Raw genomic sequence first — 23105 nt, forward strand, 5'->3', positions numbered from 1 at the left:
GTGTGTAAAGCGGCCTTAAGGGTTGAATATTTGTTGCAGGTTTATCTAATGGAACCTCCGTTTCAGCTGAAAGAAGTCTTAAATTCATAAGAGCTTTTTGTTCACAAAAAGAAAAAAGAGGGGTATTAGAATTAGAATCATCAAATTCTTCATTCCAATCCTGTGGCAAAATCACTTTGTTATTTTCAAAGAAATGACATTTTAGCGTAATGTTACGTGCAAATTTATTTAAGTCCAATATAGTCTGGAAGATGGAAGTTGGTATTGGGGGCAAATCCGAGTCCCCCACTGAGAAGGGATATCTGCTCCTCAGACAGCACGTAACTGGATAGATTCCAAACAGGAATAGTTAATGTCTCTGATGTTGGTAATGGGCAGGAAATGTGTTGTTTCTGGTGTTTCCTTCCCACTCGTCTTGTACGTTTTTTTACTTGTTTTTTGGGAACATTTGTGTTGGATTTCTCGTTTATGTTGTTTAAAACGAGTAATAATGCCTGTTGAATCCAGCGAGGAATTAGAGAGATCCGTTACTCCGTCTGAAGTGGAGGGGGGAGACGTATCACCTGCAGAGTCTGAGTAATCAAAATTCACTCTGTTGAAACTAGAGTGGCGTCTCCTTCTAATAATGGATCTTGGCTTGTAAACACCAGAAACAACACATTTCCAGTTTGGTGAGCAGGACTTTTTTCCTCTTTTGTTGTATAAAATCTTAAATCACGCCTCCTTTTCTAAAAAGTAAATACAGTGCCTTGCTAAAGTATTCGGCCCCTTTGAATTTTTCAACCTTTTCCCACATTTCAGCCTTCAAACATAAAGATAAAACAAAATTAATTTTATGGTGAATAATCAACAAGTGGGACACAATTGTGAAGTTGAACGAAATGTATTGCTTATTTTAAATGTATCTAAAAAAATAATAAACTGAAAATTGGGGCGTGCAATATTATTCGTCCCCTTTAAGTTAATACTTTGTAGCGCCACCTTTTGCTGCGATTATAGCTGCAGTCGCTAGGGGTATGTGTCTATCAGTTTTGCACATTGAGAGACTGAAATTCTTGCCCGTTCTTCCTTTGCAAACAGCTCGACCTAAGTGAGGTTGGATGGAGAGCGTTTGTGAACAGCAGTTTTCAGCTCTTTCCACAGATTCTCGATTGGGTTCAGGTCTGGACAGTGACTTGGCCATTCTAACACCTGGATACATTTACTTGTGAACCATTCCTTGTAGACTTTGCTTTATATTTGGGATCATTGTCTTGTTGGAAAACAAATCTCCGTCCCAGTCTCAGGTCTTTTGCAGACTCCAACAGGTTTTCTTCAAGAATGGTCCTGTATTTGGCTCCATCCATCTTCCCATCAATTTTAACGCTCTTCATTGTCCCTGCTGAAGAAAAGCAGGCCCAAACCGTGATGCTGCCACCACCATGTTTGACAGTCGGGATGGTGTATTCAGGGTGATGAGCTGTGTTGCTTTGATGCCAAACATATCGTTTGGCATTGTGCCCAAAAAGTTTGATTTTGGTTTCATCTGACCAGAGCACCTTCTTGCACATGTTTGGTGTGTCTCCCAGGTGGCTTGTGGCAAACTTTAAACAACACTTTTTATGTATATCTTTGAGAAATGGCTTTCTCTTTGCCACTCTTCCATAAAGGCAGATTTGTGCAGTGTACGGCTGGTTGTTGTCCTATGGACAGACTCTCCCACCTCAGCTGTAGATCTCTGCAGTTCATCCAGAGTGATCATGGGCCTCTTGGCTGCATCTCTGATCCAGGGCTGTGGAGTCGGTAAGCCAAACCTTCGACTCCGACTCCGACTCCTCAAATTCTCTTGCACCGACTCCGACTCCGGCTCCGACTCCGACTCCGGCTCCGACTCCGACTCCTACATATATTGCTTATAGTTAGGTGAAAAATTTATTGTAGTACATGAATATGTGTATGTGAACATCAGACATTTAATAATTTTTATGATACAATAATCAAGATATTTGGATAGAACATAAAATATATTTATTGGAATACAACTTTAGAACACAAAAAACTGTAATAAATTGTAAATATGTAATACACTATGTAATATACAGTAGATTACATATATATCTTGTGTGTGTGTATATACACTGTATATATATATATATTATATATATTACATATTTACAATTTATTAGTTTTTTTGTGTTCTAAAGTTGTATTCCAATAAATATTTTATGTTCTATCCAAATATCTTGATTATTGTATCATAAAAACAATTAAATGTCTGATGTTCACATTGTACTACAATAAATTTTTCACTTAAATATAAGCATTATACTAAATGTTGTTATTTAGTAAAATATTCAGCACATTCTGCATTGCACTCCTGTCCCCAATTTATTATATATTTTAGGAGTCGGAGTCGGTGCATTTTATACCGACTCCGACTCCACCAAAATGAGCTCCGACTCCGACTCCACGACTCCGACTCCGACTCCACAGCCCTGCTCTGATCAGTCTTCTTCTTGTTTGAGATGAAATTTTTGAGGGAAGGCCGGGTCTTGCTAGATTTGCAGTGGTATAATACTCCTTCCATTTCAATATGATCGCTTGCACAGTGCTTCTTGGGATGTTTAAAGTTGTGGAAATCTTTTTGTAACCAAATCCACCTGTAAACTTCTCCACAACAGTATCACGGACCTGCCTGTTGTGTTCCTTGGTCTTCATGATGCTCTCTGTGCTTTAAACAGAACACGGAGACTATCGCAGAGCAATGTGCATTTATACGGAGACTAGATTACACACAGGTGGATTATATGTATCATCATCAGTCATTTAGGTTAACATTTGATCATTCAGAGATCCTCAATGAACTTCTGGAGTGAGTTTGCTGCACTGAAAGTAAAGGGAATGAATAATATTGCACGCCCCAATTTTCAGTTTATTCTTTTTTACAAAAGTTTAAAATAAGCAATACATTTCGTTCAACTTCACAATTGTGCCCCACTTGTTGTTGATTCTTCACCACAACATTAACATTTTTATCTTTATACTTGAAGCCTTGAATGTGGGAAAAGGTTGAAAAATTCAAGGGGGCCGAATACTTTCGCAAGGCACTGTAGCAGCCCTGAAAGCAGACACATTGCTAACATTGTGTTCGGATGCTGCATCCAAGCATGTCATCAGTAGAAGTGCCGCGAGATCTATACAGAGCCGTCATAGTAGACACGGGGGTGGGTGGGTAGGGGAAGTAATCATGGTGTATTAGCTATTACACATGCTGTCTGTAATGCTGGACAACCACTTCTATCATATACACAAGTGCTTTCACAAAAAGTTACATACACTAATGTGCATGCACACAACATACATACAATTTCATATAGACATTTCTGGCTCAATTGTAGAAGTCAAAGAATAAATAATCACTCAGGCCGTGTAATTGGGGGTGACCTGTGAGGGAGAGTACATTAACGTTACCCTGCTATTTTCCTGCCAGCTTTGCCTTTGGGTCATTAATCTCCGCTGTGGATCCCGTTGCAACTATCGCCATATTTAACGCTCTGAATGTGGATCCTGTGCTGAACATGTTGGTGTTTGGAGAGAGCATCCTAAATGACGCTGTGTCCATTGTCCTGACCAAGTAGGTTTTAGTGCCACATAAGTGATATAATGTTCATGTTACAATCTGTTCGACCCCCCCCCCCCCCCTCATAGCCCCAGACCCTTGTCTCCATACCGTTCATACAACAGTGCTACTGTTCTTCACACCGTTTACTGTGGCAATTTGTACAGTCTTCATACACAGTCTGCTCCAGCTCTTATCACAGACTTCACAATACACTTCTCTTCTACTCTCTGCAGCCATCATACAGTCTGCTTTGCACTTATTACAGACCACTCACAGGCTCCTCATAAACAATCTTCTGCTGTGAAAACAAGACTCTTCATATAGTTCTCATACACAGTTTGCTTGTCATACAGACCTAATAAACAGCTTGCTTCTGCTCTTTGAACAGTCTTCATTCACAGTTTGCCCCACTCTTTATTCAAGTGCCCTCATTCAGTCTTCTCTTACTCTTCATACAGTGCAAATACACAGCCTGCTCTTCATAGAAAACGTTTCATACACAGCCTGCTTCTGCTCTTGATAGACCCCTTTTTCTACTCGTAATAGAAGACCCCTCATACTCAGTCTCCTCCTGCTCTTCATAGAAGACCTCTCATTCTCATCTCCTGTTTTTATTAGACCACCCCATACTCAATCTCCTTCTACTCTTAATAAAAGACAACTCATAGTCAGTCTCCTACTGCCCTTGATTAAAGACCCCCTATATATAGTCTGCTTCTACTTTTCATATAATTCCTCTCATACTCGGTCTCCTCCCGCTCTTAATAGCAGACCCCTCATCCTTGATCTCCTCCTGCCCTTGATAGAAGACCCCTCATCCTTGATCTCCTCCTGCCTTTGATAGAAGACCCCATATATTTAGTCTGCTCTTACTTTTCATACAAGATCTCTCATACACCGTCTCCTCCTACTTTTCTTACAATACCTCTCATACACAGTCTCCTCCTACTTTTCTTACAATAACTCTCATACACAGTCTCCTCCTGCTTTTCTTACAATACCTCTCATACACAGTCTCCTCCTACTTTTCTTACAATAACTCTCATACACAGTCTCCTCCTGCTTTTGATATATGACCCCTCGTACATAGTGTGACCCTGATCGTCTACATACCTCGTCTGCAATTTTCCTTTATCTTTTCTCATTGGCAGCACAGCAGAAGGACTTAACAGGGGCCATGTATCTGAGGTGAATGGATGGCAGACCTTCCTCCAGGCTTTGGGTTACTTCTTGAAGATGTTCTTTGGTTCTGCAGCTCTTGGGACACTGACCGGTCTTATTTCTGCATTAGTATCCTCCTTCATACATGGACAATGGGTTCCTTTCAGTACTTCCCTCCATCAATGTAAAAATCTTGGCTATTTGTGAAATGATTTTGCTTTCTAGTTGGATACATAATATCTATCTGTTTATAATCTGTAGAGATTAATACCAAGGCACATAGGACCCAATAGAGATGAAGCACTGGACCCCAGATCTGTTCCTCATTACTGTGGTCATCTCTGGGGATGGTATCCTTGTGGCCCCTGATTATTGCCCTGCCCTCAGAGCATTTTTATCTGTAACTGTATGAACTGGAGGTGAGGACTTCTGGGCATCAATACGTTTGTGCTGATATCATATGATCAGTCAATGACCTGCAAGTCCTTGCCCTTCTTTATCCTCTCTGATGATAAAGGCTCTTCACAGGTGAGAGCGGCGGTTGATGTCTGCAAGTTTATCACATACATCATGGTGCTTATTTCTCTTGACTCAATATCAGTTTTTGAAGCATCTCGACCTAAGGAAGACACCGTCACTGGAGTTTGGGATGATGATCATTTTTGCCTATCTTCCGTATGGATTGTCTGAGGGTATATCACTATCAGGTGAGCGTTGGTGCTTGCTCTCATGTAAGAAATCGATGTAGGCTGGAGGGAAAATGTGTAACCATGAAATCTGAGATGCAAAGTCAGCCAACAATACTTGTATGATAACTATATGTGTAAGTATAATGTAAATATAAGTAGATTTCCAATGTGTTGGCCATTCTGGCCTGAGCACAGGGTCCTCTTTCTTGTACTGTGTATTTGGGCCTGTGTGCAGAGTCCTCTTTCTGGTACTGTGTATTTGGGCCTGTGTGCAGTCATGGCTAAAACGTTTGAGACTGACACACATTTTGGTTTTAATAATGATAAACTAAAGAGACAAAAAGCCCAATAGGGTCTTATCTGGGGTACACTGGATGAATGTGAAAGTTGTGGTGCTCAGCTGGAGTAGTTTGTGTGAGACACAAATAATATCTCAGCTTAAAATGGCTTATGCAGACCACCAGGGAAGATGGCATCTACGGTAGAAATTGAATGGGTTAACCCTGCGCTGCCGAATAATAATGAAGAGAATAGACTAATTCCTGCAATTTATCACAAGTGATTTGTCCTGATGAACGAGTTTGATAACTCTGAATCACATTCCAGGAATTCGCCTATTCTCTTCATCATTATTCATCTTCGCAGGATTAACTCATTCCATTTCTACCTCCTATACAAATAATGGTTTTCATACAATTTGCTGAGTGTTGTTAGATCTTTTGGTCAGCTCTTTCTGTGTTTACTGAAGTACAATTATCAGCTTTTCAAAAGTTTTTAGACTGTTATTGACAAATTCATCAAGTTTATGTAAAGACTGAATATTTACAGTGTCATCCCTTATTTTCCAAGACTTCTGCTCTTTGCCCCGGCATCAGGATATCCGCTTCTGGGCCAAATCCTGACTGATGACCCATTCTTGCCTCATCAGTCCTGTGATTGAGATCTGGGGAGTTTCCTGACCGTGAGCCAAAATGTAAATGTGTTGTTCACCAAGCCACTTGGTTATCACTTTTGCCCTGTGACATGATCTCCATCCTGCTGAGAAAAGATTTGTTCATCACCAAAATGCTCCTCGATGGTTGGGAGACGTTGCTTGTAGAGGAAGTTTAGATCTTTCTTTATTCACGGCCTTGTTCTTAGGTAAAATTGTGAGTGAGCTCCTTCTATGAATGAAAAGCCCCGACACATGAATGGTCTCAGGAGGCTTTACTTTTCTCATGACTCATGGTAGCGCTCACCTTCTCTTCTCGAAAATTATTCTTCTAGATGTCCCAAATTATCTGAAAATGGCTTCATCAGGGTAGTTTCTCTCATGAAGCCCTCTTCAGACTGTTTGGGACATCTGGAAGAATGATTGGCCAGAGAAGAAAAGGTTAGAGCTGCCATGAGTCCTGTGTCATGAGAAAAGTAAAGCATCCAGAGACCATTCATTTGTGGGGGCTTCTCATTCATAGAAGGAGCTCACTCACAATTTTACCTAAGAACAAGGCCGTGAATAAAGAAAGAGATCTAAACCTCCTCTACAAGCAACGTCTCCCAACCATCCAGGAGCAATTTTGTGATGTACAATGGATTTTCCACCATGATGGAGATCATGTCACAAGGCAAAAGTGATATGGTGTGGCTCGGTGAAAAAAACATTTTGGTTCCATGGTCGAGAAACTCCCCAGATCTCAATCCGATTGAGTATCTGTGGTCAGACTTCAAAAAGTGGGTGTACAAAGTTAAAGTGAAATTGTGGTAAACTCCACGCCCTGATTAGATAAGAATGGGTCATCAGTCAGGATTTAGGCCAGAAGCTGATAGCCAGCTGCCAGGGTGAAGAACAGAAGTCTGGAAAAATAAGTGACAACACTCGAAATATTGAGTCTTAAACTTGATGAATTTGTCAATAAAAGGGTAAAACCTATGAAATGTTTATATTGTTCTTCAGTAATCAGGGAAACTTCTTACTAAACGATCTAAAAACGCTGAAGCTGGAAACTTTGTAAAATCAAAATTTTTATCCATTTCAAAACTTTTGGTGATGAGAATAGTTTGTCTGATACAATGTATTCTGGTCTGGATACCGTGTTGCCTGTCTGATGAGGCGTATTCTGGCCTAGGTGGTGTGCACACCGTGTGATATGAGCTAACCGGGCCTTGGTTCTGTGTCGCTCGTCTGATACCATGTATTGAAGCCTGGCTTCAGTGCTAGCTGTCTGATAACTGGGTATCCACCCCTGGGTGCGGTACAGTCTTTCCAAAATTATGTATTCTAACATTGGGTGTGGTGTGTTCTTTATGATGATATTCTAACAGTTGGACCCCAGATAAGTGCTATAATATAATGACACAATATTTACAAATCGCAATAGGGCAAAAATTAACATCTTGCCACCTAACAAAACTTCACTTTTTTCCACAATTATAAAAACTACCTGTCATATACCGACTTAAATATTATTTTGTATTATCTGGTACCTTTCCCTATAATATCTTAGATTCACATGTTCCGATCACTGTTTATGGGTCGGTAGCAAAAGAGAAGGATCTAAGTATTTGTAGAATGTCCGTAGTACACAGCAACACCAGTTGTAAATTCACTGACTGAGCTTCCCCTTCCAGCGTTTCGCCATGTCCTGGTGTTATCAAGGGGATCTTTATGATATAGGGTATTTAGCCAGGGTACTATGTTGCCTGTCAGCTGTGGTGTATTGTGGCTTGGGTGTGGATTTAGTCTGTAATATGTGGTGTATTCTGGCTGGTCGATGTGGTGGGTTTTGGTTTGGTAGTCTTGTATTCTGGTCTGGATGCGGTGCAGCTTTCCCAACCATACACACTGATTATATTCATATAATGAGATGTGCAGAATCTAACATGTTAGCATGATTTATTTCAGGTATTATGGCCATCCTTTTCTCGGGGATTGTGATGTCTCATTACACTCACCACAATTTGTCACCAGTTACCCAGATTCTTATGCAGCAGACGCTGAGGACGGTGGCCTTCTTGTGTGGTGAGTGATGGCCGATTTGGGCAATGGTGGGTTTTAATGTTGTATGTTTCTCATGGTTTAACTGGGTTCATTCTTGTCATTTCTAGAAACCTGCGTCTTTGCTTTTCTTGGCCTCTCAATATTCAGTTTTCCACACAAATTTGAGATCTCGTTTGTGATCTGGTGTATTGTAAGTATCTGCAATGTATGAATATGTATAGTATATGTACGTTTGTATGTACACATCCTCTCATGCTTTACCACACCTCAAAGACTTGGCCACCTCACTAACCGAACATTAAACTTTGAGAGATTTGTTGCCTTTTATGCGCCAAATTCTTTAAAATTGTGTACGTGATTCATGAATTTTGCTCTTCAAAATTTAATTTTTCTTTTTGTCTTTAAACTTACATTTTTAGAGAAAAAAGTCATGTCCCTTAAAATTTGCGCAACAATTTATGGGAGGTACTGTAGTACCCTTTGTGCACAAATTTTTTAAACTTTAAAAGAAACATCTAGAGAAGTCACATTAAGGTAAAAAAAAAATAAAAAATTCGCTAAACAACAAAAGTCAACTTTAACTACTTCTGGACCACCACAGTCTTTGAACATCTGGCGGTCCCTGCTTTACTCTACAGTGACGTTCTTAAACGTCAGTGAGGAGTAGACTGCTTGTACATGTTCATGCAGCTGCATTAGCAGGGACCTTTTATATCAAAGATGGACAAAATCCCAGCAGGTAGAGGTGGTTTTCTTAGCATCTCGGCCTTCCAAATCGCTGTAAACACAGTGATGAAGAAATACTGTGTTTACAGAATAGGAATGTGATCACTGGGTTTAAGGAGGGTGCCAGAGCTATTAGGACCCAAAGAGACTGTGAGCTCTGCTAAGCAGCCAGGAGAATTAATTTTCTCTGTAACTGGGGCTAATATATCAGCCCCAGTTACAGAGGAAATCAACAAGAAAGAGAATTTATTAGTATGCTGAAATCCCTCCATAAAGGCACATTGTGTGTTTATAAATGAATAGATAGATAAATAAAAGCAAAATAATAAATGAATAAAACAGAGCTAAAAGAGAAGATATTGTAAGTCTAGATTGCTCTTTCTAGTCCCTGCTGAAAAAAATGTCCAATATAAAATAATAATTTCTACGAAAAAAAGGAATTTAAAATGTTACTTAATGTTCCTTTTGTGGTTGTGAAAAATTATCAAAAATAGACATTTATTTCCTTTTTTTTTCTTCACATTTTTCCCGATATCAGCAATAATAATGACAAACAGTTATGCCCCATGTGTGAGAAAAGATTTAAATATATGGAATGTTTAAAGCAACAAAAGTTTATTTTAAAGTCTTTTAAAAGTGCATGTACGAAAAAAAAAAAAAAAGCCCTTGAAAATGTACCTGTTTAGGAGGGGGGGAAAAAATGGATCGGTGCTGCATTGGAAATATAATCTTTTCATGAATTTGTGACAAATCAAAAAATGACCAATTGAGAGAGATTTATGACAATTAAGGGGTGCTTCACACATAGCGAGATCGCTACCGAAATCGCTGCTACGTCCCGGTTTTGGTGACGCAACAGTGACCTCATTAGCGATCTCGCTGTGTGTGACACTGAGCAGCGATCTGGCCCCTGCTGTGAAATCGCTGCTCGTTACACACAGCCCTGGTTCGTTTTTTTTATTGTTGCTCTCCCGCTGTGACGCACAGATCGCTGTGTGTGACAGCGAGAGAGCGACGAAATGAAGCGAGCAGAGAACAGGAGCCGGCAGCTGCGGTAAGCTGCAACCAGGGTAAACATCGGGTAACCAAGGTGGTTATCCGATATTTACCTTCGTTACCAGCCTCCGCCGCTCTCACGCTGCCAGTGCCGGCTCCTGCTCCCTGCACATGTAGCTGCAGTACACAGCGGGTTAATTAACCCGATGTGTACTGTAGCTAGGAGAGCAGGGAGCCAGCGCTAAGCAGTGTGCGCTGCTCTCTGCACATGTAGCTGCAGTACACATCGAGTTAATTAACCCGATGTGTACTGTAGCTAGGAGTGCAGGGAGCCAGCGCTAAGCAATGTGCGCGGCTCCCTGCTCTCTGCACATGTAGCGACGTTATGATCGCTGCTGCGTCGCTGTGTTTGACAGCTAAGCAGCGATCATAACAGCGACTTACTAGGTCGCTGTTACGTCACAGAAAATAGTGACGTAACACCGACGTCGTTATCGCTGTCGCTATGTGTGAACCCAGCCTAACTCTCGTGAAGAGACAATGATTGACCATGTCCTGTGCCTGTCTCCCATCTGTAATTTTGTCCTGGGTATTACTTCTATGCTGATGACACTCTTGTCTAAATATCTGGTGCAGAATTAACTAAACCATTCATTGAAACCTCACACCCCGAACATTGGATCTATGGGGACTGAGACCATCAAATTATGTTGAATTGTAGTTAATATTCTGGACCAACACTCCCTAATAACCATAATAGGACTATATCATGTGGAAAAAAGTTACCATATTGCAGGTAGATGATGTACAGTCTCCAGTTTTAAACAGGAAAGAAAATGAGTGATATAATCTATGTACATGGATAAAGTGCACCAATCATATCTGCAGATGCACTTCCACTGATTTAAGAATATGCTAACGGTGAGTACACACGATCAGTGTTTGCAGCGTTTTGGATGCCGAGTGTTTTTGGCGGCGTCCAAAATGCTGCGTTGTACAGTACAAACACAGTGCATGGGATTTATAGAATCTCCTGCTCTCTGTGCTTCTTATAGATGCTCCGTAAACTGACGTTTGGGATGGCTTTCCGAGCCGCAGTATGTCAATTTATTCTTGAGGAGACTCTAGTTCTCTGAGCAGGACAACATACCTTGTTTTTCCAAAAATAAGACCCTGTCTTATACTTTTTTTGCCCCCCAAAAAAGCACTAGGGTTTATTTTTGGAGGAGGTCTTATTTTTAGAGAAACATGGCTGGGGGTAAGTTTACCCCCCCCCAAAAAAAGCAGATCCCCTCCCCCCTTACCAGGAATCTCATACTTACCAGACTCTGACGTCTGTGGCTCCCAGATCTCCCTGTGATCTCCGATGGGTGCTGCATGCCGTCCTTCCCTGCTTCTGGCTCGCGCACAGCGGATCTCGCGCACAGCGGATTTCTCACTCATTCGTTCATCACATCCAGCGTTACCTAATGCTTCCAGCCGCAGGGAATGATGGGAGGAAGTGACGTGTCCGCAGGTCCTGTAAGCAAGCATTACGGCAGGTCCTTGTGCTCCACTGCACAGCCTCTCAGGATTCTGCCGGCGAGAAGAAATTGGTGTCACTGGCTGTGGTGAGTAATCAAAAGGAAAAAGAGTGCACCACAATGGCAATTAATGTTGTAGGGGGTGCTGAAAATGCAATGAAGCAAGGTCAATACTAAGGGGAAGAAAAAGACATTGCATATAGACGCACAACCCATAGTGGAAAATAGAAACATTTGTCCATGTTTTAATTGTTTTTAAACTGTATAAAGTGTACTATAAATAAAAGTTTTTTCTATTTTCCATTACGGGTTGTGCGTCTATATGCAATGTCTTTTTCTTCCCCTTAGTATTGGCTGTGGTGAGTATGTATGCGATGTTTGTGTGTGCGATCCGATGTTTGTGCGTGTGAGATCTGATGTGTGCGGGTGTGCGATTACTGCAGGTCCTCTGCTCGGCGTCTGGTGCGTATGATTGTGAGGTGTCCTCTGTTTATAATGAAGTGTCTTGCAGTATCTTTAACTTTTTTAGCTGCATGGACACTTCATTATTGATCCGCGACTAGGGCTTATTTTCGGGGGAGGGCTTATATTTAAGCCTTGCTCCGAAAATGCTGAAAATCCCTGCTAGGGTTTATTTTTGGGGGAGGGCTTATTTTTCACGGTAGCAAAAATATTCTGCGTCAGGGATCCTGAGCATGTGCATAGACAGTGCGTTCTCTTGCCCAGAGCACTAGCTTCTTTGCAAGAGAAAGTACACTGCGTTCATAACACTGTGGCACTCCAGATCATTGGCATGTACACTTACTAACCACTGATTTTCTGTGTATGAGGCGTATGCAAATCCTTCTGTCTGTTTTATGTAATTTCAGAAAGACTAAATGATGATGAGCTCAGGGATGTTGGGTGTCACTGTGACGCCCTGGCACAGCCAGGTTGTCACAGAAAGAGTTAATCCTCCTTGGTAATCTGATCTCACACCGGTGCAGCCAGACAAGCACAGCCCCCAGTGTAAGGGAAAAGCAGAGGAGAGGGGAGGGGCTGGAGCAGACAGTGTGTGGAGAGGAGACAGGAGAGAGGTCTGGAGTTAGCTCCCAGGCTGGGAGTGAAGCGTTCTCCAAAAGGGCCGGGGCAGGCCGTAGTGAGGAAGGGGCCAGAACAGGTAGCCGGAGCCGGGCGGTGGCCCCTCGGTACCTGGGTACCCGGATCACTACAGGGGAGTGATTCCCCGTCCCCGGCTGAGGAGAAAGAGGAAGAGAGAGAGGAGAAAAAGGCACTTTGCTGCAGGGAAGAAACAACAAGGGCTGCTGCACCGTGTGTGGGACACTAACACCCCCGTACCGAAGGCTGCGGACACCGGCAATTCTTAGTTCACCAGTGACTCCGTGTGACTTTCTTGTGAGTACACCCGTGCCCTCGGGCACCGCACTGCAGCACTGCGCCCTGCTCCCTGCTTACCCCATCACCGGGCCCCGGGATCACCAACCCCTACCCACGGAGGGGCAACACGGCACCTGGCTGCTCCGCTTCACCATCCCCGGGATCCCCGTATTGAGCAGCGGTGGTGCTACACATCACCACAACCGTGGGTGGCGTCACGGACAATCTCCCATCCCCAAATCCCCTTTATACTGTGGAGCCTGGGATCACAGACCGGGTCACGCCATCGTGATACCCGCAGAAGTGACTCTGTGGCCCGGATCTGAGTACCCCTGGTCTCCGGGCGACACATCACCTCCAGGACTCCTTGTTCTTCTATACACTGAATATCGTTCTTAATGACATTGGCTGTATGTTTGGCGTCTTTGTCCAGCTGTCCAGCTGCAGAATAAATTTGGAGCCAAGCAGCCGCTTCCCTGATGGGATTACATGATGGATAACTATCTGCCTGTATTTCTATTCCATTAACCTGGACCAAATCTCCAACGTCCATTTGCTAAAATACAGTCCCAAACTTGCAGGGAGTCACCACTGTCCTCCACTGTTCCTGCAGACAGTCATTCTGCTTTTCAGCTCTTTGGTTAACAATCTGCTTCTATTACACCCAGATATTTTTCATTTTGTCTCATCAGTCCAGAGCACCTGCTGTCATTTTTCTACCCTTCAGTATCTTATGTTTTCGTGCATAGTTGAGTAACTTGGCCTTTTTACCATGTGGAAGGTATGAAGACCATTTCTGGTCAGACTTCTCCAAGCAGTAAATGGGTATAGTTGGTTCCACTGGTTGCTGCCAGTCCTGAGCTGATGGCACTGCTGGACAGCTTTTGCATTTTTAAGGGAAGTATGATGTGTATTTCATCTGTTGACTAAAGGCCACGTCTCAGTAAGCAACATCGCTAGCAACATCGCTGCTGAGGCACGACTTTTGTGACGCAACAGCGATGTTGCTAGTGATATTGTTGTGTGTGACATACAGCAACAACCTGGCCCCTGCTGTGAGGTCGCTGGTTGTTGCTGAATGTCCTGGACCATTTTTTAGTTGTTGCTCTCCCGCTGTAAAGCACACATCGCTGTGTGTGACAGCGACAGAGCAACAACTGAATGTGCAGGCAGCAGGAGCCGGCTTCTGCGGACGCTGGTAACCAATGTAAATATCAGGTAACCAAGAAGCCCTTTCCTTGGTTACCCGATATTTACCTTCGTTACCAGCGTCCGCCGCTCTCACGCTGTCAGTGCCGGCTCCCTGCACACATAGCCAGACTACACATCGGGTAATTAACCCGATGTGTACTCTGGCTAGGAGTGCAGGCAGCCAGCGCTAAGCAGTGTGCGCTGGTAACCAAGGTAAATATAGGGTTGGTTACCTGATATTTACCTTAGTTACCAAGCGCAGCATCGCTTCCACGCGGCGCTGGGGGCTGGTCACTGGTTGCTGGTGAGATCTGCCTGTGTGACAGCTCACCAGCAACCCGTGTAGCGACGCTCCAGCGATCCCTGCCAGGTCAGGTTGCTGGTGGGATCGCTGGAGCGTTGCTTAGTGTGACGGTACCTTAAGTTACCTTGGCCAACTACTTGTCTACAGTCCTCAATGTTGGCCATTTCGTCATGTTCTCAATGCTGATAAATACTTAGCAGACTTACCCATCATGTATTACCATCCGGGTGGCAAGTTATTCTGCAGCTGAACAACGACCCGAAACCTTCAAAAAATGTTGAACTATACTCCGCACAATCCATGAATGCAGTGTAATGAATCGAAGTATAAGAAAGTGAAGAGACTTATTTAAATAAAATTAATTTTATTAAAAAATCATCTTTAAAAATAGACAGCGTATTAAAGTAATAAGAAAAAGAAAATATATACAGGTCGATGGTGAGGATCCAAAAAATGTGACAACACGGAGAACAACTAAGACAGATGATAAATAGTATGATGCTCAGTAAATGTGCAAAATAACAAAAGTAAGCATCCACAGATACAGGTACGCATCCAAATCAGGCATCCCACAATTATACTGTAGTCTGACCACTAGAGGGTGCCCAAGTAGAGTAGACTGAGAAACTATCAACGTGTGGATGGGGACTATAAATTATTAGGAGATACAGTACACTAGAAAGGCTGTACTGTACGGGGGGGGGGGGGGGAGAGTATTTAGTCAGTCACCAATTGTGCAAGTTCTCCAACTTAAGACGACAGAGGTCTGTAATTGACATCCTAATATAGACCACAACTATGAGAGACAAAATGAGAAAACAAGTCCAGAAAATCACCGTGTCTGATTTGGCAAGAATTTTTTTGCAAATTATGGTGGAAAATAAGTATTTGATCAATAACAAAAGTTCATCTCAATATTTTGTTATATATCCTTTGTTGGCAATGACACATGTCAGATGATTTCTGTAAGTCTTCATAAGGTTGGCACACACTGTTGGTGGTATGATGGCCCATTCCTCCATGCAGATCTCCTCTAGAGCAGTGATGTTTGGGCCTGTCACTGGGCAACACGGACTTTCAACTCCCTCCAAAGGTTTTCTATGGGGTTGAGATCTGGAGAGTGGCTAGGTCACTCCAGGACCTTCATATTCTTCTTACAAAGCCACTCCTTTATTGCCCTGGTGGTGTGCTTGGGATCATTTTCATGTTTAAAGACCCAGCCATGTTTCATCTTCAATACCCTTGCTGATGCAAGGAGGTTTGCACTCAAAACCTCACGATACATGGCCCCATTCATGCTTTCATGTACACAGATCAGTCGTCCTGGTCTCTTTGCAGAGAAACAGCCCCAAAGCATGATGTTGCCACCCCCATGCTTCACAGTAGGACAGTAGGTATGGTGTTCTTTGGATGCAACTCCGCATTCTGTCTCCTTCAAACATAACTAGATGTGTTTCTACCAAACAGTTCTACTTTGGTTTCATCAGACCATATGACATTCTCCCAATACTCTTCTGGAAAATCCGAATGCTCTCTAGCAAACTTTAGATGGGCCCGGACATGTACTGGCTTAAGCAGGGGAACACGTCTGGCACTGCAGGATCTGAGTCCCTGGCTGCGTAGTGTGTTACTATTGGCAGCCTTTGTTACAGTGGTCCCAGCTCTATGCAGGTGATTCACTAGGTCCCCCTTGTGGTTCTGGGATTTTTGCTCACCGTTCTTGTGATCATTTTGACCCCACAGGGTGAGATCTTGCGTGGAGCCCCAGATCGAGGAAGATTATCAGTGGTCTTGTATGTCTTCCATTTTCTTATTATTGCTCCCACAGTTGATTTCATCACACCAAACTCATTGCCTATTGCAAATTCAGTCTTCCCCGGGGTGGTACAGGACTACAATTTTGTTTCTGGTGTCCTTCAACAGCTCTTTGGTCTTGACAATAGTGGAGTTTGAAGTGTGATTGTTTGAGGTTGTGGACAGGTGTGTTTTATACTGATAACAAGTTCAAACAGGTGCCATTACTACAGGTAATGAGTGGAGGACAGAGGAGCCTCTTAAAGCAGAAGTTACAGGTCTATGAGAACCAGAAATCGTGCATGTGTTTATGTGACCAAATACTTATTTTCCACCATCATTTGCAAAACAAATCTTGCCAAATCAGACAAGGTGATTTTCTGGATTTGTTTTTTCATTTTGTCTCTCATAGTTGTGGTCTACCTATGATGTCAATTATAAGCCTCTCTCATCTTTTTAAGTAGGAGAACTTGCACAATTGGTGGCTGACTAAATACTCCGCCCCCCCCCCCCTCCCCTGTGTATAGTGGTACAAAAAAAAGTAAAATCAGCGGATGGTATAAAGATAAGTAGCAGCAGCATCCAGTAGAGTGAGTAGTGCTTACCCGTTAAAGACACTTATAAATGCTCATTGTCAATGAGTGTCCAGAGTCCTGATGCATGTTTCGCATTGGCTTCCTCAGGCGTCAGTGAAGACGCACGTCAGAGTTCTGCACACACGTTAACACTGAGCATTCAAAAGCATCTTTAATAGGTCAGCACTAGTCACTTTCTCTGATGATGCTGCTACTTATCTTTATATCATCGGCATACTTTACCTTTTTTTGTACCTCTGTATACATCCTTTCTAGTGTATCTCCTATCCATTTAATTATGGTCCCCATCCACACGTGTTGATAGTTTCTCAATGTATTTGGGAAGATCTGGGGTTAGTTTTTACAGATGTTTGTAAAAATCTCCCTGCTGAATTCTTTCTAAAGCTGTGTGCAAGTGTACCTAGAAGAATTAATGAAGGCAGAGGGCAGTCACACCAAATATTGGTGGGATTTAGAATTCTCTTTTGTTCATTCACTTTGCATTTTGTTAGTGTATAAAAGTATCTATTAACACTACCATTTTTTAATCCATTCTTACTTTGCAGCATATTTTACACACCTGCCTCAAACATTTGCACAGTATACAAATCCATCACATGTACACTACAGCACCCTGGAAATTGATGCTTTTAATAAAATGTTCATCTTCTGTTATGTTATGGCTCTGTACTTACATGCTGCTTGTTTCCGGTGCCGCAGGTGCTGGTGCTGCTTGGTCGTGCTGTTAATATTTTCCCCTTATCCTATCTGCTCAATTTCTTCCGGGACCACAAGATAACCCCAAAGATGATGTTCATTATGTGGTTCAGTGGTAAGATGTCACCAGTTAAATTGAGGGACAATGGGCACAGCTGACCCATTAGGGGGATACACAGTATATATGGTCTTTGGGTGCTTTCACACTGTCTTTTGTCCCTCGTTTTGTGATCTCGTTGGGGCTTACATCCAAATCCCCCCCACAAATTGACCATTGGCTATAATGGTTAAGACTGAATCACCATGTGCTCTGTCATGCACAATTTACTGGCGTATATGCTTACTGGAGGCTGACACCCAGATGTAGTAGACTGGATGTCCGCCTCTATTAGATATATACACCTGAAAATGGTGCAAGACAGAGCACACGGTGACTCAGTCTGCACCATTATAGTCATTGGTCCCGTCGACGCATGCATCCAGATCCCAGTTTGCTGGGTGATCAGACGTAAACCCGGAAAGGACCACTGAACGGGCAACAAAACAGTGTGAAATCACCTTTTAGGGGAATAAATACATAGTGGATCTGGAGAAAGGTGACGAGTGTTTTTCGTAACATGGGTGTTTCTCTTGTCAGGTTTACGAGGAGCTATTCCATATGCCCTGAGCCTTCACTTGGAGCTGGAGCCAATGGAAAAACGTCAGCTGATTGGCACCACTACCATCATCATTGTGCTTTTCACCATCTTGCTGATGGGTGGAGGCACCATGCCGCTTATCCGACTCATAGACATTGAGGACTCCAAAGCTCGGAAAAAAAACAAGAAGGATGTCAACTTGAGCAAGACTGAAAAAATGGTGGGTAAATTGTGGATGCTAGTGGCTGGTGAATACAGGTATTGCTTACTTTGGACTTTTCTTCACTGCTGATCATTACTTAATAGATAGGTGTCCTCACTGAAGGACACTGTCATCATCCTGATAACAAGGAACAGTAGCCAGTAGTCACTAAATCTCTACTTCTATTGTGCAGCAAGATATCTGGCATCCAAACAGCACAAGCTTATTTTTGAGATATTGGATCCTAAAGCTAAAAACAATGAGTAAAGAGGCTTAATGAGTTCAGAATGATGCCCTCTTACTACTTTCCTACAATATGGGTTCAGTATGATGCCCTCATACTACTCTCCTCTGGTGTCACTTCAGTATGATGCCCTAAAACTTCTCGCCTTTGGTGTCAGTTCAGTATGATGCCCTCACACTACTCTCCTTTCATTTCGCATCATACTACTCTCCTTTGGTATCCTTTCAGTACGATGCACTCGTACTACTCTCCTCTGGATTCCTTTCAGTATAATGCCCTCATACTACTCTCTTTTCGTATCCATTCAGTATGATGCCCTCACACTACTCTCCTTTGGTATTAGTTCAGTATGATTCCCTCCTACTACTGTCCTTTGGTATCCGTTCAGTATGATGCCTTTCATACTACTGTCCTTTGGTATCATTTCACTGTAATGCCCTCTTACTACTTTCCTGTAGTATGAGTTCAGTATGATGCCCTCTTACTATTTTGCTTGTGGTAACAGTATTGTATGATGCCCTTTTTCCTGTAGTATGAGTTCAGTATGATGACCTCTTACTATTTTTCTGTGGTATGAGTTTAGCATGATTCCCTATGGCAGATTAAAGGGATTTACTGCTTGGTGACTTCTCTAGCTGGAGAGTCATATCCTATAGCATGGCACTATGCATGGCTGGTGGATAAGCATACAAGTCCAGGGTGGGCAATTCCGATTATTTTTCATTGTACATAGGGCTGTGGAGTGTGGCCATAGAAACAGATTATCACTACATTAGGAGGTTGACTGACCTTGGTGTGAAGGGAAAGTTTCTCGACGTCACTAGCTGTGCTTTCACTATCTTCTGTCTCTGCAGGGAAATACAGTGGAGTCTGAGCATCTGTCCGAGCTGACGGAGGAGGAATACGAGGCTCATTTCATCAAGCAGCACAATCTTAAGGGTTTCATGTGGTTGGACGCTAAATACCTGAACCCATTCTTCACACGGCGTCTGACACAGGAGGTAATGTAGCCCTTTCAGTTGCATCCTATACTGTCTATGTCTGTCCCTCGGGCATGCATGTCGGGCAAAGTAGGCACTCTGTGTTGCCACCACCACCACCACTAGCTCACATTAACTCTGTGTACTGATGACAAAGATGAAGCAGAGGATGCTCTCCCCTCACCAGAAGGAAGGTCACCGATCTGTACTGAACTTTGCTGGTTGGCATTAGGCACTGCATGCAGGGTGAGGGGGACTAGGTTGACACGTTCTTACGAGACATCTTATTTCACTGTTTTTTTCTCTTCGCCATTCAGGATCTCCATCATGGGCGCATACAGATGAAAAGCCTAACTAACAAGTGGTATGAGGAGGTGCGCCAGGGGCCATCTGGATCTGAGGATGAAGATGAACATGAGCTCTTGTAATACCCAGATCTAGAGACTTCAAATAAAAGTAGTCATGTACATTCTAGTCTGCTCCACCAGACCTTTTACTGGACAACGCTGTGTCCATTCCACCCCTCTTCCTGGATTTGGATACCTTGAATCTCCTGTGTCTGGCAGTGGGACCATGGGATAATTATTACTTGTGATCTTGAAAAATTGGCCCATACATGCTAAGATATTGTAGCTCTCACTGGAGTCGCAGACATTGGAGTCCCTCTGTCTTGATCCTACCTTTGCACCATCATCTCAAGTACTTACCCTCAACTGGATTCTATCCCTTTAACACAACTGTACTGAAGCTCTGGAGCAACCTCACGTCATGTGAGAGCGGCATGCTGCATGCTGCGGGGCAGCGGAGGTCAGCAGCTGCTCACTGCGTCTTCACTTTGGGCACTTTCTAATGGTATCTATGAAGTAAGGTCACATTTGTGATCTTGTGGGAAATATTTATAGGGTATTTATTTGTCAGCCTCTCTAGATTTGAATGAGAATGGGTCTGGATAATTTTTCCTGATGTTGGGTGAAGGGAGCTAACGATGCATCCGAGCAATAGAAGAATTATTTTAATTATCCTGGGAAAGAAGGGAAATCTTGTCTTATTATTTATCTTTTAAGAAATAAATGGTTTCCTTGTTTTCTTATCATTTTCTTTACATCTCAAGTCAATCAATTGTCTTAAAAGGGTTCTCCAAGAATGTAATAAAATGGGCCCCATCACCTATTTCAAATGACAGCTTGTCCTAGTCGCTTATCAGGACAGATGCAGTGTGAAGAAACACTGCTCTCGAAACCAGTATTTGAACTGACAGAAGAGCTGTGTCTAAGCAAACACACTGGCGCTGCGTGAGAAGGGCGATGACAGGGGAAGAAATTAATCTCTCGGCTGATTAAGGATGGAGGACTGATCGGAGAACAGCGGCTGTGGAGGAGAGAGTGGGGATAACAGAACTATTACAAAACTACAAAAGTCTGAAAAAACATTTGCAAAGCAGATAGCTGAAATCATGGCAAAAAATGATGATTTAGAGAACCGCTCTAGAAGAAATAACATCAGGATTGTCGGCATCCCTGAGAAAGCGGAAGGAAGGAACCCCACTGAATATGTAGAAGACTGGCTCAGGGGGAAAATTGGTGCTAATGTCTTATCCAAGCTCTATGCCGTGGAACGTGCACACAAAGTCCCGATGCAGCCACAACCAGCAGGCAGGGGCCCTCGCACTATGCTAGCCAAGCTCCTCAACTACAGAGACAGGGACACTATACTGCGAAAGGCAAGAGACATGGAGGATCTTATGATTGACGGCCAGAGAATTTCCATATACCCGGACTACTCCATTTCTGTTCAAAAGCTACGTATGACTTTTACAGGAGTAAAGAGGCGCCTGCGAGAGATTGGGGTGCAATACTCAATGATGTTCCCGGCAAAGCTAAGAGTGACGGCGTTGGAGCGGGTGCACTTTTTTACAACTCCGGAGGAAGCCATGCAGTGGTTGGACGCAAACGAAAAGCGGATCCGTTTGAAGGAATGAGCTGACTGTCTGAATCTGCAGTGTGTTGGAGAAGGCCGGCTGAGGCTCTACGACATCCTTAGGAGCTTACAGGGGACCCTTCTTGTTTTTTCTTTTTCTCTCCCCCTTTTTTTTTTTTTTCTTTTTTTCTTTTTGTTTTTCCCCTCCTTCCCTTTGGGATTGAGGTAGTATGCAGGGGGAATGCGAAGGGTTTGATGTGAGCTTCGCAGGACATGGGGACTGCCTAATTAGGCGCGGTGGTGGTATTTACAATTTGAGATTCCAGTTTAATTACTGTTCGCCATTTTACTGTTATATTGGTTGAGTGGAATATGATTATACATAGACAGGGTGGGAGTGGAGAATTGTTGGAAAAGGGACGAGTTTTAAAATGTGTCTAAGAGGGGAAGGCGAGGGAGTTAGGGGGGAATTTAGTAGGGATTATGGACCAGGTTTGGAAAACCCGATGCTTCACGGGAGTACTCAAAAACAGGAAGTGGTAGGAAGCAGGGGGGGAGGGGGGAAAGGGGTAGGGTGGAGGCAGCATGGGGAGATACTACAAGGTTTGATGGTTTTACTGGGTGGGATAATGGGTGATAGAATTAAGGTGTTGAGTTGGAATATTAGAGGGTTATCAGATAGGTCTAGGAGAGCGGCAATAATTAAATATGTTCAAGACCAGAACCCGTCAGTAATATGTCTACTAGAAACGCATCTCACAAAGGAGACAACACATGTTTTAAATAGGAGATGGGTGCAGAAGGCCTATCACTCCACCTTTTCCAACTATGCAAGGGCTGCATCACTGCTGATCCATAATTCTGTGCAATATAAAGAGATAGAAGTGTATGTGGATAAAGAGGGACAGTGTGTGGCCATCAAGTGTAAAATATTTGGCAGACTCATGTGTATAGCTGCAATATATATATACAACCTCCATATAAGTGCACCAAACTAAGGGAGATAAGGGAGTTCTCTGAGAAGGGGGGAGTAATCCCTTTTTTACTGGTGGGGGACTTCAATAATGTGATAGATCTGTACTGGAATAGGAATAGTAGACCTCCAGGTATCCAGGATAGTTGTATGACTTCGTTTGGCACTCTTATTGGGGAACTTGGAATGGTGGATGCCTGGCGAGTGAGGAATGGGAGGGTATCCTGCTTCTCTTGTTATTCGGCTTCACATAACACTCTGTCCCGCATTGACATGGCTCTAGCTAGTGATCTGATGGATGCAATGATAGGCGACCTGCAATATCTGACAAGAGTGATTTCAGATCATAGCCCGATTCTAGTGTCCATACGACGGGGGACCCTGACAGGGGGAAGGAGGGGAGAGTGGAAGCTTCATCCAGCATGGATCCGTCATATTAATATGGGGATTATAGAACGGGATCTTGGGGATTTCTTTATCCACAACGAGGGTAGCACTGGTCCCATGATGGTATGGGATG

At 43.1% G+C, this 23105-nt stretch overlaps 1 protein-coding gene across 2 annotated transcripts in view; it reads left to right on the plus strand.

The window, feature by feature from the left end:
* The window catches only part of SLC9A8 (solute carrier family 9 member A8), a 147944-nt gene extending 126035 nt beyond the window's left edge, over nucleotides 1-21909 (plus strand). For both annotated transcript variants that reach the window (XM_075350652.1, XM_075350651.1), the window contains exons 8-16: nucleotides 3470-3613; nucleotides 4753-4891; nucleotides 5364-5469; nucleotides 8333-8449; nucleotides 8536-8618; nucleotides 17635-17746; nucleotides 18269-18489; nucleotides 19570-19716; nucleotides 20013-21909. In XM_075350652.1, the coding sequence (XP_075206767.1) occupies nucleotides 3470-3613; nucleotides 4753-4891; nucleotides 5364-5469; nucleotides 8333-8449; nucleotides 8536-8618; nucleotides 17635-17746; nucleotides 18269-18489; nucleotides 19570-19716; nucleotides 20013-20123 (1180 nt within the window). In that variant the 3' untranslated portion in view covers nucleotides 20124-21909. The remainder of the gene's footprint in view (nucleotides 1-3469; nucleotides 3614-4752; nucleotides 4892-5363; nucleotides 5470-8332; nucleotides 8450-8535; nucleotides 8619-17634; nucleotides 17747-18268; nucleotides 18490-19569; nucleotides 19717-20012) is intronic.
* The last annotated feature ends 1196 nt before the right edge of the window (nucleotides 21910-23105 follow it).

This window comes from Anomaloglossus baeobatrachus, chromosome 5, assembly GCF_048569485.1.
Source record: "Anomaloglossus baeobatrachus isolate aAnoBae1 chromosome 5, aAnoBae1.hap1, whole genome shotgun sequence".
NCBI classification, from domain to species: Eukaryota; Metazoa; Chordata; class Amphibia; order Anura; family Aromobatidae; genus Anomaloglossus; species Anomaloglossus baeobatrachus.